The sequence below is a fragment of the Dama dama genome, chromosome 19 (assembly GCF_033118175.1).
Source record: "Dama dama isolate Ldn47 chromosome 19, ASM3311817v1, whole genome shotgun sequence".
NCBI lineage: Eukaryota > Metazoa > Chordata > Mammalia > Artiodactyla > Cervidae > Dama > Dama dama.
The window spans coordinates 5,130,313-5,145,331 of record NC_083699.1 but is presented as its reverse complement, the minus strand read 5'-3'; the positions used below and the strand labels follow the sequence as shown (position 1 = coordinate 5,145,331).

The following is a 15,019-nucleotide window of genomic DNA, read 5'->3' as shown; positions in this document are numbered from 1 at the left end:
TTTTCTGAATGTTGAGCTTTAAGCCAACTTTTTCACTCTCCTCTCACTTTCATCAGGAATCTCTCTAGTTCTTCTTCGCTTTCTGCCATAAGGGTGGTGTCATCCGCATATCTGAGGTTATCTCGACTCGTTTCAATCGAGTCCAGCTCTTTTCAACCCTATGGACTGTAGCCAACCAGGCTCCTCTGTTCATGGAATTCTCCAGGCAAGAATACTAGAGTGGGTTGCCATGCCCTCCTCCAGGGGATCTTCCCAACCCAGAGATCGAACCTGCATCTCTTCTGTCTTCTGCATTGGCAGACAGATCCTATACCACTGAGTCACCAGAGAAGCCCAATAAACTACTGGGTTGGCCAAAAACATCATTCGGGTTCTTCCATCACGCCGTTAAGTAGAACACCACTGTGTTAAAAGAACCTGGAAGGTCATCCCGACCCACCCCCAGGAGCGCAATGGCTCCGAGCTTCTCTGGGCTCTCCCGCCCATACTCTTAGTGCTTCCAGCATCACAGTATTCTGCTGCCCTGGGCAAAAATACTTATTTCCATGTGATACATATCTTTCACAACACAGCTTCACGGCTACTGGCTTTAAATACCCGTTAGCAGAGAAAAACACACCTCCGCACCATTCAAGAAAAGTACTTCATCATCCCAATCACCGTAAGCCAGAGTTGGAGTCTTCAAAGACAGCAACAAATAACTTTTCACAATGGTACTTTGACAGTTAGTATGAAGATGACAAAATCCACAGCACGTACCTCCTAGCCTATCACTACTGCTGCTGCTGCTAAGTCACTTTAGTCGTGTCCAGCTCTGTGCGACCTGGTAGACGGCAGCCCACCAGGCTCCGCCGTCCCTGGGATTCTCCAGGCAAGAACACTGGAGTGGGTTGCCATTTCCTTCTCCGATGCATAAAAGTGAAAAGTGAAAGTGAAGTCGCTCAGTCATGTCTGACTCTTCAAGACCCCATGGACTGCAGCCTATGAGGCTCCTCCATCCATGGGATTTTCCAGGCAAGAGTACTGGAGTGGGGTGCCATTGCCTTCTCCGAACCTATCACTACACACAGGCAAACGGGATACACCAGACCGGGAGAGACACAAAGAAAATGAGCCCTGACTCACAAAGTCACAGTCGGAGAAAGAACACCAAACTACGGGGTCGAGAGGCCTTTCCTGGAGTCTCAGTGGTGAAGACTCCACCTGCTGATGTAGGAGATGTGGGTTCAATCCCTGGGTCAGGAAGATCCCTTCAAGAAGTACATGGCAACCAACCCCAGTACTCTTGCCTAGGAAATCCCAGGGACAGAGAAGCCTGGTGGGCTACAGTCCACAGGTAGCAAGAGAGTCAGACATGACTTACTAAACCACCACCAAGGGTCAGGAATGTGGGACCTAGCCCTGATCCCAATGAAAACATGACCATGGCAAAAGAATATTAACAACTGTAACCTCCCAACCACAGTGACAGCAGTAGTAATAACTGAGCACATTTACTCAGCAGATACTGGGTGTTTGACAGACAGCATTCCAACCTTAAAAACAAACTCTGAAGCAGGTGTTGCAGTTCCTATTTTACTGATAAGAAAGCCAAGGTTGAGATCAAAAGTAGCAGAACTGGGGATCTAATTCTGCTGCTCCCAAAATGGGTGAGCCTAGATCAGAGGAAGCACAAGGAGCATCATGTTTACAAGGAAATCTCCCAAGGGGCTCACATGCACCCCAGGGAGCCTGCCTCCCAGCCCACTCCACTGTTCCAGCCCTGACCTCCATCTCTCTAGGGACGAGTCAGACCTGTAATGTAACAGACATGCAGAAACTAAAACCACAGGAATGAATTACCAAAGATTTCATTCCTTCTCTAACACATGCTAGATGAGATGATTATACAAGGCAGGGATCTGTCTTTTCCATTTTCAGTATCTACTGCAGCCCCTGGCACACAGCAGATTCAATAGGTATTGTCAATCAAAGAGCAAAAGCAAGGCAGGCTTCCCTGGCAGCTCAGATGGTAAAGAATGCGCCTGCAGTGCGGGAGGCCTGGGTTCAATCCCTGGGTTGGAAAGATCTCCCGGAGACGGGAATGGCTACCGACACTCCAGTATTCTTGCCTGGAGAATTCCATGGATGTAGGAGCCTGGCGGGCTACAGTCCAAAGGGTCGCAGAGTCAGGCAAGCAATATGTTATATGAAACCAAGGATAAAAACAAGGTGGATTGGGCAGGGTGGGGTGAGTGGGGTTTATGTTTTTTTCCCCTCCCCTGACAAACACATGCAATTACTTAATATGAAAAAATAACTGATTCAATCTAACACTTGCTTAAGTGTAAGACACGAGAAACACTCCCATTCCTAACTTAATCAGTCAAGGATGCTGGCCACAAAACCATCACCATCATTCTAAAAGACTGAACCGATGGAAAGAAACATAAACACTTGAATGGATATGACGAGATTACTACAATGTGCATAAAATGATTATCCCCCCTCCCACCAACCCAGAGAATTGGAAAACATCATGAATAGAAGAAAATAAACAACAAAAAAAGTGATGAATATTAAGCAGTCATGAGAAGGAAAAAAAAAAAGCAACCCTATACTTTGTAGAAAGCAATCCCATTTATGTCCCCCTAACCTACTGTACTTAACTGCTCATATACAAGCACATAAATGTAAAGCAAAGTATCCAAAGGATATGGACCGATAAACATGGCTGTTTCAGCTTCCGTATGTAACAAGTATTTGTCATACAGTCTGCTCTGCTCTGACACTTTCACAACAACCCTATGATTGTTGAGTAAACCAAGGCCAAAGGTTAAGTAACTTGTTAAATGACTTAAAGATGCTATTAATAGGTCACAGACCTAAGAGTCAAATCTAAGCTATCTGTCTCCACAGTGGGGACACATGCCAAAATGCCCCCATTCTGGGCAGAAGAGTGGGACAAGGATCTGAGCTGTGGGCTGAAAGGGACTTCTTGATATCAAGAATGTCTTCAGGTATTATCTGTGTAGAAATCACAAGAAGAAATAACTTTCATAAAGAAAACAAATGAGAGAGGATTGACCCAAAATTCCAAAATCAGTAAGATCCTTACCCAACTGAATGCAGAGTTCCAAAGAAGAGCAAAGAGAAATAAGAAAACCTTCTCACGTGAACAATGAAAAGAAATACAGGAAAACAGTAAAATGGGAAAGACTAGAGATCGCTTCAAGAAGATTGGAGATACCAAGGGAAGATTTCATGTAAGGACGGGCACGATAAAGAACAGAAACGGATAAGGATGTAACAGAAGCAGAAGAGATTAAAAAGAGATGGCAAGTATACACAGAAGAAAGTATACAGGAAAGGTCTTCATGACCCCGATAACCACGATGGTGTGGCCACGCACCCAGAGCCAGACATCCTGGAGTGCGAAGTCAAGTGGGCCTGAGGAAGCATCACTACCAACAAAGCTAGTGGGGGTGACAGAATTCTAGCTGAGCTATTTCAAATTCTAAAAGATGCTGCTGTTAAAAGTGCTGCACGCAGTAGGTCAGCAAATTTGGAAAACTCCACAGTGGCCACAGGACGGGAAAAGGTCCGTTTTCATTCCAATCCAAACGAAAGACAATACCAAAGAATGTTCAAACTACTGTATAATTTTGTTCATTTCATATGCTAGCAAAGTAATGCTCAAAATCCTTTAAGCTAGGCTTCCACAGGACATAAACCGAGAAATTCCAGATGTATAAGCTGGATTTACAAAAGGCAGGAAAACCAGGGCTCAAACTGCCAACATCCACTGGATCATAGAGAAAGCAAGAGAGTTCCAGAAAAACATCTATTTCTGCTCTATTAACTACACTAAAGCCTTTGACTGTGTGGATCACAACAACCTGTGGAAAATTCACTAAAAAAGAGATGGCACTACCAGACCACTTCACCTGCCTTCTGAGAAATCTGTATGCAGGTCAAGAAGCAACAGTTAGAACCAGACGTGGAACAACAGATTGGTTCAAAATTGGAAAAGGAGTATGTCAAGGCCATATGTTGTCACCCTGCTTATTTAACTTATATGCAGAGTACATCATGCAAAATGCCAAGCTGGATGAAGCACAAGCTGGAATTGAGATTGCTGGGAGAAATATCAACAGCCGAAGGTATGCAAAGGATACCACTCTAATGGCAGAAAGTGAAGAGGAACTAAAGAGCCTCTTGATGAGGGTGAAAGAGGAGAGTGAAAAGCTGGCTTAAAACTCAACATTCAAAAAACGAAGATCATGGCATCAGGTCCCATCACTTTGTGGCAACTAGATGAATAAAAGGTGGAAACAGTGACAGATTTTATTTTCTTGGTCTCCAAAATCACTATGGACAGTGACTACAGCCATGAAATTAAATAACAGCTGTTCCTTGGAAGAAAAGCTATGACAAACCTAGACAGCATATTAAAAAGCAGAGACAATACTTTGCCAACAAAGGTCTGTATAGTCAAAGCTATGATTTTTCCAGTAGTCATGTATGGTTGTGAGAGCTGGACCATAAAGAAGGCTGAGCACCAAAGAATTGATGCTTTCGAATTGTGGTGCTAAAGAAGACTCTTGAGAGTTCGTTGGACAGCAAGAAGATCAAACCTGTCAACTCTAAAGGAAATCAATTCTGAATATTCATTGAAAGGACTGATGCTGAAGCTCCAATCTGATGCAAAGAGCTAACTCATTGGAAAAGACTCTGATGCTGGGAAAGATTGAGGGCAACAGAAGAAGGGGACAACAGAGGATGAGATGGTTGGACAGCATCACCGAATCAAATGGACATGAGTCTGAGCAAACTCTGGGAGATGGTGAAGGACAGGGAAGCCTGGCATGTTGCAGTCCATGGGGTCACAGAGAGTCAAACATGATTTAGCAGCTGAACAACAAGAAGATCCTTCAACTACCAGCATTGTCCATCTGGCCTCATAAGCACGGGACCCACTCTTAGGGGTGAAACACTAAAATTTAGGAACTTCCCTGGTGGTCTAGTGGTTAAGAATCCACCTGTCAATGTAAGGGACACAGGTTCGATCCCTAGTCCCACAGCCACAGGGCAACTAAGCCCATGCACTGCAACTACCAAGGTCCAGAGAACCCAGAGCCGAAATTCTGCCACAGGAGAAGCCCCCACACGAGAAGCTCACACTCCCCCAACGAGGGAACAGCCCCTGCTCGTCAAAAGAGAAAAAGACGGTACAAAGCCACGAAGACCTGGTGCAGCCATAAATAAGGAAACTAAAATCATTATTAATTTTGCTGCAGCCATCATCATTAATGGCGTTACCTACATCTGTAATAAAGACACTCCAAAGGCAGAGAGAGATTCTCGTCATAAGGGGGACTTGATACATTTTTTTCTTTCCTAGGAGAGGGTGGACACAGACTAAATAGGTTAAGTTTAATTCACTTCTTATTCAATCACTCAATAATCTAATAATCTCTGGAAACTAACCACAGGTCTATTCTTTAACAAAAAATGAAAAAACTGGCAACTACATCTGAGAAGCAGGCTTCCTTTAGTAATTACAAGGTACCTGGTAAGACTATTTTAAAACAAAAAAAATCTCTTAATATACTACATTATAAAACAGTACCATAAAAAGGACAGGAAAAATCAATGACTCGTTACTGTAAGCAACAGCAAACCAAAAGCACTTGAGATCAGATACTGAACAAAGCTCTTTAGTAGCTTTTTAATCTGAGACTAAAAGGGCATGCTGATAAATATAATTAATCACTCTTAGTCAACATTAAACAAAATGGTCATCTCTGGACAAAGACATCGTTCACATTACAGCACCAATGAATAACATGGTACGTAATGATAACAACACATAATGATGGAGATCCGGATGAATTTCAAGAGTTACGCGAGGTAAAAACTGGTCTCGGCTGCTAACAGAACGTAAGCCTGTCGCACACACAGTCACAAGCGGCATTTCCAACAGAGCCACCACACACTCAGATTATCAACCACACCCTCAGAAGATGTGTTACTGAAATATAAGTAGTATTCATTCTTTTAAAAATCTTTCTGTATCTGAGCATTTCCATATGTACTCTTCCAAAAGATATTTGGGACAGCTGATTTTTGAGCAGAAAAAGTAGTTTTTCCTTGGTTTCACATCCTTAGAATCAGTGTTGATAGTCTTTAGGTCCTGTGACATCTAAGAAAAACAACATACACCACAAAAGCAAAAAAAAAAAAGACTTCCCTTTGTTTTCTTTCAAGCAGCAGTTAAAAATAGTACTACTCCAAGTTCTGAGAAGACAGGAGGTAGATAAGAAAATTAAAACAATTGCTCTGAGTATTTAAGTCAACTGTCATTAATTTGCACTCTTCCAAAAAAATTAATTTCCTATCCCTCAGTTAAATCATCATCATTTAAATAACAAAATGAATTAAGAAAACAGTTCTGGGAAATACAAAATTACACAGTAACAGCAATCATTTGAGATCCATTAGAATCACAAAGTAGATCACTCCAGGTCCTTGAAAAGTGCCACATCTCTCAAACTGAAAATAACTGAAACAGGAGGCTTTTTCCAAAAGTTGTCACCATATGGTACAACAAACTTTACTGCTTGCCTCTTATGAAAGAAACCTACAGTTAAGAAGGGAAATGTAAATTTCTAAAACACAGTGCTAGGTTCAAGTCACTTGACAACCAAAGCTGCCCAGCTAAGAACGTAACAAGTGGCGTTTCCTAAGTGCTTACCACGTGCCACCATGAGAAGTGGACTCATTACTAAGGCCACCGCACAAAGAGAATGATCGCTGGCTGTGTGCCAAGTCACGTCAGTCGTGACCAACTCTTTGCAACCCTATGGACTGTAGCCTGACAGGCTCCAGGCGAGAATACTGGAGTGGGCTGCCCAGTAACCAGGCTGGGGCCATCCAACCACTCCACTGCAGAGCCCGGACCCACGTCCACATCTGAACTGGCCTCAGAGTTGTGACGCCCTACAAAGGCCAAATTTTTCAACTTGAGGATTGTCTAAGGTAAATACGACGTTACAATTGCCAAGCTTTTAAAATCAGTTAGAGGATATTCCCATAAACCAATATGCCCGTATCAATATGGAGACCTGTTCATGACAGTTACACAAGTTGTTCCCTCCTTTTCCCAAAATTACATCTGACACGTGCGTGTTCAGCTAGTTACCTGACATCAAATGGGTTTTTTAAAAGCAGCAGCACTCAAACTTTCTTGGTGGTCCAGTGGTTGGGAGGCCACCTGTCCCTGCAGGGGACACAGGTTCAAACCCTGGTTTGGGAAGATCCCACACGCGGCAGAGCAACCAAGCCCATGCGCCAGAGCTACAGAGCCTGCAAGCAGCAGCTACCAAAGCCCGCACACCCTAGAGCCTGTCCTCCGCAACGAGAGGCCCCTGCAATGAGCCTGGGTGCCCCAGCTAGGGAAAGCCTGCACGCAGCAACAAAGACCCAGTGCATCCAAAAAATACACAATTTAAAAAAAAAGACAACACAAATAAAGAGAAACAGCGTAAGAAACAGACGCACTGGTTAAGAATGCTGTTCGGAACCATCGAGGGCGCCCACCCCTGTCCACCCACCAGCGAGCTGGGTGCACGCTCAGACTGTTTACTCATCCTCATAAGCTTCGGTTCCTGCACCTGTAAAGTAGGGAATTAAAGAACAAACAAACACTGTTTAACAGGTGTCTCACTGGCCAGGGAAAATTTCTTATGGCGGTGCCTAGTGCCAAAAGAGTATCCGAGAAAAGTTTGAAGAAAAATGGAAAACAAACCAGAGGCCCAGCCCAGCCTAATCAGATTCAATAACAGCAAAGTCTAAGTGTCTGGCCACACCCCTTTCTCCCCTAAGTACGTTATGCCCGTTACCTAATAGATTTAATTTAAGGAAGAAGAAAACGGCAGCTGTCAAACATCAGCAATGCTTCCATTGGGCATCAGTAGGGAGATGGCTCACTCTGAGGCTCAACAAGCTCCGGCTGAGCCATTACAGCGCTGACAAGTGTCCGAACAGCTCGGCACGGGGCACCTTAATCGGAGCCAGACTTGAGGTATTTTCCGGGTTCGCTTGACTTTTGCCTCATTTGACCTCTTTGAGTCCAGGGCTTCCCAGGTGGTACAATGGTAAAGAATCTACCTGTCAGTGCGGGAGATCCCTGGGTCAGGAAGATCCCTGTAGAAGGAAATGACAATCCACCCTCGAATTCTTGCCTGGAGAATCCCATGGACCGAGGAGCCTGCTTGGCTACATAAAGTCCATAGAGTCGCAGAGTCAGATACAAGTGAGCAAGTTAAGTTGCACACATAAGTCTTGATTCCTGGTCTTTAAAAGGTGACTTCTTCTTCAACAACATTTAAAAAAAAAAAAAAAAAACAACCCTAAGCACTGAAATGAGCATGACCTCTCTTATAACACGGTACTCAGACACAGTGTCTGGGGAGGCGAGCTGATTCTGTCCACCTGCTTCCCTACAGAGGGTCAAGCCTCTGTGAGAATCCAGGAACGTGAAAAAGGCTGATAGGTCTAGGCTGTGCTTTATGGACTGGTGGATTGTGAGATGGGCAGAGGTGTGTGTGTGCAAGTGTGCATAAGATGGGCAGAAGGCTGTGTGTGTGAGAGAGATGGGCAGAGGGGCATGTGTGTGCACGCATGAGATGGGTAGAGAGGGGTGTGTGTGTGTGCACGTGTGAGACGGGTAGAGGGGTATGTGTGTGTGTGAGAGAGATGAGTGGGTGTGGGTGGTGTGTGTGTGTGTGAGAGATGAGTGGGGGTGTGTGTGTGCATGAGATGGGTAGAAGGGTGCGCGTGTGTGTGCGTGCGCATGCATGCACACCTACAGAGGTCCCAAGGGATCACACTGCTTCCATCTCACTGCCTCCCTAAACCCATCAGTCAGGACAGCAGCTGGCATTTATTGAGTACCTGTCTACCAGCTATAAAATATTGAAATGTTTCATCCCTACAGTTTTGTGCAATTTTCCCATCAGCAGACAGAATACCCATTTCACAAACACAGAACTGAGACTCATCAAGGCAGGCGAGCTGTCTGCGACGCCATCCAGGAAAGGCACGCACTCCGCCTCGCCGGCGGAGAGCTGTCCTGTCGGCACCCTGCCGCCGGCACCGCTGCGGAGCCTCTCGCGCCTGAACCCCGGTGAACCCGACACGCTGCACGGGTCTCGGCTGCCCTCACACCCACAAGCCGAAGCCTTCAGAGGGGTGGCTGCTTCCCATTCGTGGTCCCAGCAGCTTTTCTACAAGCACCCGAGACACCGACTCAGTAAATGTCTCGCAAGGGCTTTCCGGGCCCCGGCGCGGCGCTCATGGCTGATGATGTGCTGCTGAGCAGGAGCAACGCTGCCCTGGGCCTGCAGGGCCCCGCGCTTGCAGGAGGAGACACGGAACAAGCAGAGCTGGGACAGAAGAGAAACGGGGCTGAGGCCTTGCGGACCGTGCGGGCAGAGTCCTGCGGCCACACGGATGCACAGCCGGACTGGCCCCGGAGGCCTGGACCAGAGCTGAAGGAAGGCCTGCTCTGGATTCTCCATTCAAAAACACCTGTGTGAACTCATCACACCTGCCCAGGGAGCGCTCTGTGAACAGCCTGGATAGAAAATAAATAGAAACACGAAATACATCGGTTTGGTTTTCACAGCAGAGAAGAGGAAGCGTGCGTCCGCCAGCAGCGCCGGCCACCGCAGCTGGTCCGGCCTTCGCATCACTCAGGGGAGAGGCGGCTTCCTCCAGCCCCGGGGAGAGAAGCCAAAGGCCGCTCCTCCTGCCTCCTTTTGACTTTCCCTTCTATCCGTGTCCTCGGGGCACCCGGAGACACAGCTGCTTACCCCCACACACACCACACCCAGCACAAACCAGGGGAGAAGTCACACAAAAGGAAGTGATCGGGGGCCCTCCCTCCCCGCGGCTCAGGGGAGAGGTCAGCAACGTGACTCTGCCTGCGGGTCACGTGTGACAGGCTGTGACGGCCTGGAGCCCTAGGAGGCCCCCACGGCCCCTACGGCAACGCCTCGTGGGGGCCAGTCTTCTCTGCACGCGGCAGGCAGAGCAGAAGCAGTTCTGAAATGCTGAACAAGCAAGGACGTGAGTAAGTGTACAAAACGCAGAGCAGGGCCTGGAAGGGGGCAGGCATCTGAGCAAACACGGCCCCCACCCACACAGATGCCGAAGCCATACTGTAAATTCTTATATATATATTTCAGAAGGACCTGTCCAGTGACTCTTTCTGACAGATTACTAAGAAAAGGTGACCAATCTGAATTAAGGACTTAAAACGTAGTTTTCGTCTTACTCATGAAATAGCATCGTAACCACAAAGACACCCTGCTTGGCTGGCAGAGAGATTTATGATTGGGAGAGCTCACGTACAAATTCTCACATCCAGGTTCTCCTGACAGGCTGGGTGATCAGGCGACAGTGGGTCTGTAAAACCAAGCAGAAGCTGAGACAGGGCGCCCTCCTCAGAAAGTGGGGCCCCTTCCCGGTCACCCTGGCCCCATCCTCTGGGTGCCCTGTCCACGGCAGCCCACAAACCCTCACACTGCAGTGAAGGCAGAGCCAAGCAGCATCCCTCTAGAGTAAGTAAACGTCAAGGATTCTGGGTGCTGTGTTTCCACCTAGGCCCTCACTCGGAAGCAGCAGCTGGGCCGCTGGGCCAACGAGGCAACTGGGGGACGGTGGGGGGCGGCTGTGTAAGGGAATAATGCTCTCCACGGCCTGACCCGGCCCCCACGGGACACTGTCCTCCTCTCGTTCTGAGACCCCAGTTCAACCACAGGGGCGGGACTAAGGCCTCGAACACCTTCATCCCATGCATTACTGCTCTCAATGGACGTTCACGGAATACCGAGACCGAGGACACACAGGTCTGAACCTCAAACCCCGTGTGTCATCTGGACAAATGGCCCCACCCCACCCTGCCCAACGCAAGAGGAAGAGAACTGAATTTCCCATATCAGCAGTTCCAGAGAAAAGAGAATCCATGGGGTAAAGTTCAAGTTTCCCAAAGAGATGTGGGGAAGCGGTTCTGCAGTCAGGGGCCAAGGCGCCCCTACCTACGCATGGCTTGGGCAAGAGCGAACCTCAGCCTGCCTGCAACGGCAGAGGTTGCTCAGCTGTTCTGTCACCTACCATGTTGTCTAAGTCCTAAAACAAATTATGAAAGCAGCAAAGGGGAAGTGTATTTTAAAGAAGTGAGCTGTGTTTCTGAATCCTAACCAGACCACTGTACAGAAAGACCACTCATCAGAGAATTATAGCTTCATCACATTGGTTCTTCCAATATAATACTGATAATGACTGTTACATTACTAGCGTTAACAGTAACAACTTTTTAAGGCAAAGGGCTCATGTCTTCTTAGAGACAGACAGAGCAAGGACGTATTCGAGCCAAGGCAAGAAAGTGCATTAAGTAACTTGCCTGTTAGCAACTTGCTCAGAGTCACATAGCTGACCAGGGGTCAAAACAGCTCTGCAGCTCACATATGAATTTCAGAAATAAATAAAATTCAGAAGTCAAGAACACAGTAAACCCTAGTGAAGAGGAAACACAGAGATGAGCCACTGTCATTTACAGGCATATAAACACGTACCTTCATATACACACACAAACAGATGCCAAAGTCATATTGCAAAAATTCTTGTTATAAATATTTCAGAAGGATCTGTCCAGTTAACTCTTTCTGGTAGATTATTAAGAAAAGGTGACCAGTCTGAATCACAGATTTAAAATTCAGTTTTCGTCTTACTCATAAAACAGCTCAGTAACCACAAAGTAACCACTCACACATCAAATTTGTCTGGAGTTGAGTCAACATTCAATATCATCGCTCTTGAATGGGTAGCATGGACGTTCCTCCCAACCAAGTCTGTGACTCCAGCGGAGCCCCGGGCACATGGCGCCCTCTAGTGGCACACGCCTCCCCACAGCCGACCTGGAAACGGTCCCTCCTTACAAGAGCTGAGAGCAGCGACCTCCTAACAACTCGCACAGGGCCGCTCAGCTCAGCTGGATTTTCTTTCGTTTCGCTTTTTTAATAAATGCTCGCCATATACACATATTTATTCATAATTTTTATACGTTCGCTATAAAACTTAAACCAGAGCTGCTTACAGTGTAAACTCTTTTTAAATGTCATTTCTTCTCACACACAACCCTATCCCAGCAGCTCATCTCAACGACCCACTCTGGAGGCAACCATGTGTGAGACAGAACCCAGAACCTTACAGTGTGACTACTCAAAAACATCAGACCTCATTTCTGTCCTCGGTAAGACCCTCCACATTTTCTCCCTGAGAGGCTGGCTCGGTTGGGTGAATGAGGCATGTAATCCTGCAGTGGGTCAGCTCATTCATTAGCAAGTTACATGTCAGGCCAACCACAAAGCTTAAGTGGCTCTGGAGGATCTGGTGAAATTCCCTCCAAGGAGCCATACCGTCTTGGCTCCACACTTCGTGCAGGAAGCTCAGCAATCTAAAAGGACACCTTGAAGGTCGGGTGTCCCTACTGTCCCTGCAGATAGCTCACCTCTGTGAATTAACAAGTGGCGCGAGTGGTAAAGAACCCGCCTGACAGTGCAGGAGACGTAAGAGATGCAAGTTCAATCCCTGGGTCGGGGAGATCCCCTGGAGAAGGACATGGCAACCAACTCCAGCCTTCTTCCCTAGAGGATCCCATGGACAGAGGAGTCTTGTGGGCTACAGTCCACAGCGTCACCGAGAGTCAGACTGGACTGAAGGGACTTAGCGTGCATGTGTATTAAAAAATCTTAGCACTCTTAAAGCCTTTAATCTAATAAAAAGTCTCTATTGCAAAGAGAGAGACTTTCAGGTCGCCACACCAAAAGAACACAGCGATACTCTAACTGCGTCCACAGGCAGAATCAGGCAGACGCACCAGCAGTGTGCCCTACAGGAATACTGAGGAGTTCCTACCGAGACTCTCTCATGATGAATCCAAAACACACCTGGCCTAGACCTCACTCCCAACATCCTGACTTGGCATCACAGTCAAGAACCTTATTTTTGAGAAGCAAGGCACTGACTTGCAAATTACCTTAAAAAAAAAAAAGAATGGTAGGGCATGTGTATGTGCTCAGCTATACCTGACTCTGTGCAACCCCATGGACTATAGCCCAGCAGGCTCCTCTGTCCATGGAATTCTCCAGGCAAGAATATTGGAGTGGGCTGCTATCTCCTTCTCCAGGGGATCTTCCCAACCCAGGGATCAAACCCATGTGTCCTGTGTTTCTTGCATTGACAGGCAGATTCTTTACCACTGAGCCACCTGGGAAGGTATAAAAAGAGTAACCTGGAACAAATTCACATCACATGTAGGATAAAGGTTAACATAAATGTAGGATAAAGAGAAGTTTTTGGTTGTTCTTTTACCCCTTCTCCCCACCTATGCATTTTCAAAGCCTAGTATGAAAATCAAAGATCAGTTAACTATAATGTTCCTTCGTATATAGCACAGGGAAACACAGCCATTATTTTTTAATTACTTTAAATGGAGTATAACGTAAAAATACTGAATCACAAAAAAAAAAAAAAAATACTGAATCACTATGCTGCATACCTGAATCTAACTATAAATCAACTGTATTTCAATCAAATTAAATTGAATGTTCCTTCGAGGTGGGTACCATGTGCTAAAACTGCATTCCTAGTGCTTCCACAACTTGGATATGCTACACATGCTTTACATGCATGTAGAAGCAGAGAAAACTTCTACTTCTCCCAAAATAAGGTTAAGAAAATATTACTGAAAATTCTATGTTACTAGAGGAGTTCAATAATGAGACACTGATAGGAAAGCGTAAGATAAAAATTACCTGTGATGGCTAATTTCATGTGTCAACTTGCCTAAGTTATGGTTGCCAATTTCCTGGTCAAACTCCAGTCTAAATAGTGCTGTGATGGTGTATTTTTTTTTTTTTTTAGTGAATAAATCAGTAAACTCTGAATAAAGCAGATTATCCTCCATAATGAGGGTGGAACTCATCCTATCAGTTGAAGGCTTTAAGAGAAAAGAAAAGAAACAGCTTCCCTGTGCCTCCAGCCTGCTGGCCTGCCCCACACATTTCAGACTTCTTAACCCCTACAAACAGGTGAGTCAATACATTAAAACAAACATCTCTCTCGCCTTTATATTTTTACATATATACATATACACACACACACACACACACACACACACATATAATTTCCTCTATTGGTTCTGTTTCTGTAGAGAATCCTGTCTAAAAACTGTCTACAGATTTTTCAAAGACGATGAACACAAATATTAATTCACTGCTCTCTGATATGCCAAATATTAAAACATATTCCCCCTAAATTACAGCCAAACCATTATATCATGTACAATCAGATGAAGGATATTCCACTAACACCAAAATGGTAAGTGTGATGATAAAAGGGCTAAGAAAAAAATCTTCCCAACCAATATACTCAGACCAGCCCAATGGACATTTCATTTTAATAGTGGTAGGGAATTTTAGTCCAAAAGAATGATTTCACAGTGCAGATGTCTTGCAGGATATTACATACACTTCATAGAAAAGTGTAATTCAGTTAATTGCCAGAATTAACTGAATAAAAAAGAAGAAAATATGCTAAGAAAATTAAAGGTGAAAAGAAGAAAAAAATATTAGCTACCTCTTGGTTGTCTTTGTTTTGGTTTGCCCAGAAAATCTTATGATAAAGCGTCTCCATTGAATTGCTGGAATCAGTTCGGTCAAAACAGTGTCGATCCAATACCTCCAACGTGTGCAAAACCCGACTAATGGTCACCCCTAGATGCAGAAAGCAAGCAAGCAGTTAAGAACGGCCAAACAGAACCAGAGCAGCATACTACAGAATCACCGTCAGGTGCGACAAGAGGAATTTTAAGACATTACTACTCTCCGCATAAAAGAATCGCCAACAAAATCAAACCTGACGTTCTAAACAGCCCGTATCTAAAGGGCACAGACCAAAGAACGTCCCAAAA

General features: G+C 45.6%; 1 protein-coding gene across 6 annotated transcripts in view; it reads right to left on the bottom strand.

The window, feature by feature from the left end:
- Window positions 1-15,019, bottom strand: part of MED12L (mediator complex subunit 12L) — a 355,795-nt gene that overhangs the window by 254,795 nt on the left and 85,981 nt on the right. For all 6 annotated transcript variants that reach the window (XM_061168108.1, XM_061168109.1, XM_061168111.1 and 3 more), the window contains one exon: window positions 14,686-14,822. In XM_061168108.1, the coding sequence (XP_061024091.1) occupies window positions 14,686-14,822 (137 nt within the window). The remainder of the gene's footprint in view (window positions 1-14,685; window positions 14,823-15,019) is intronic.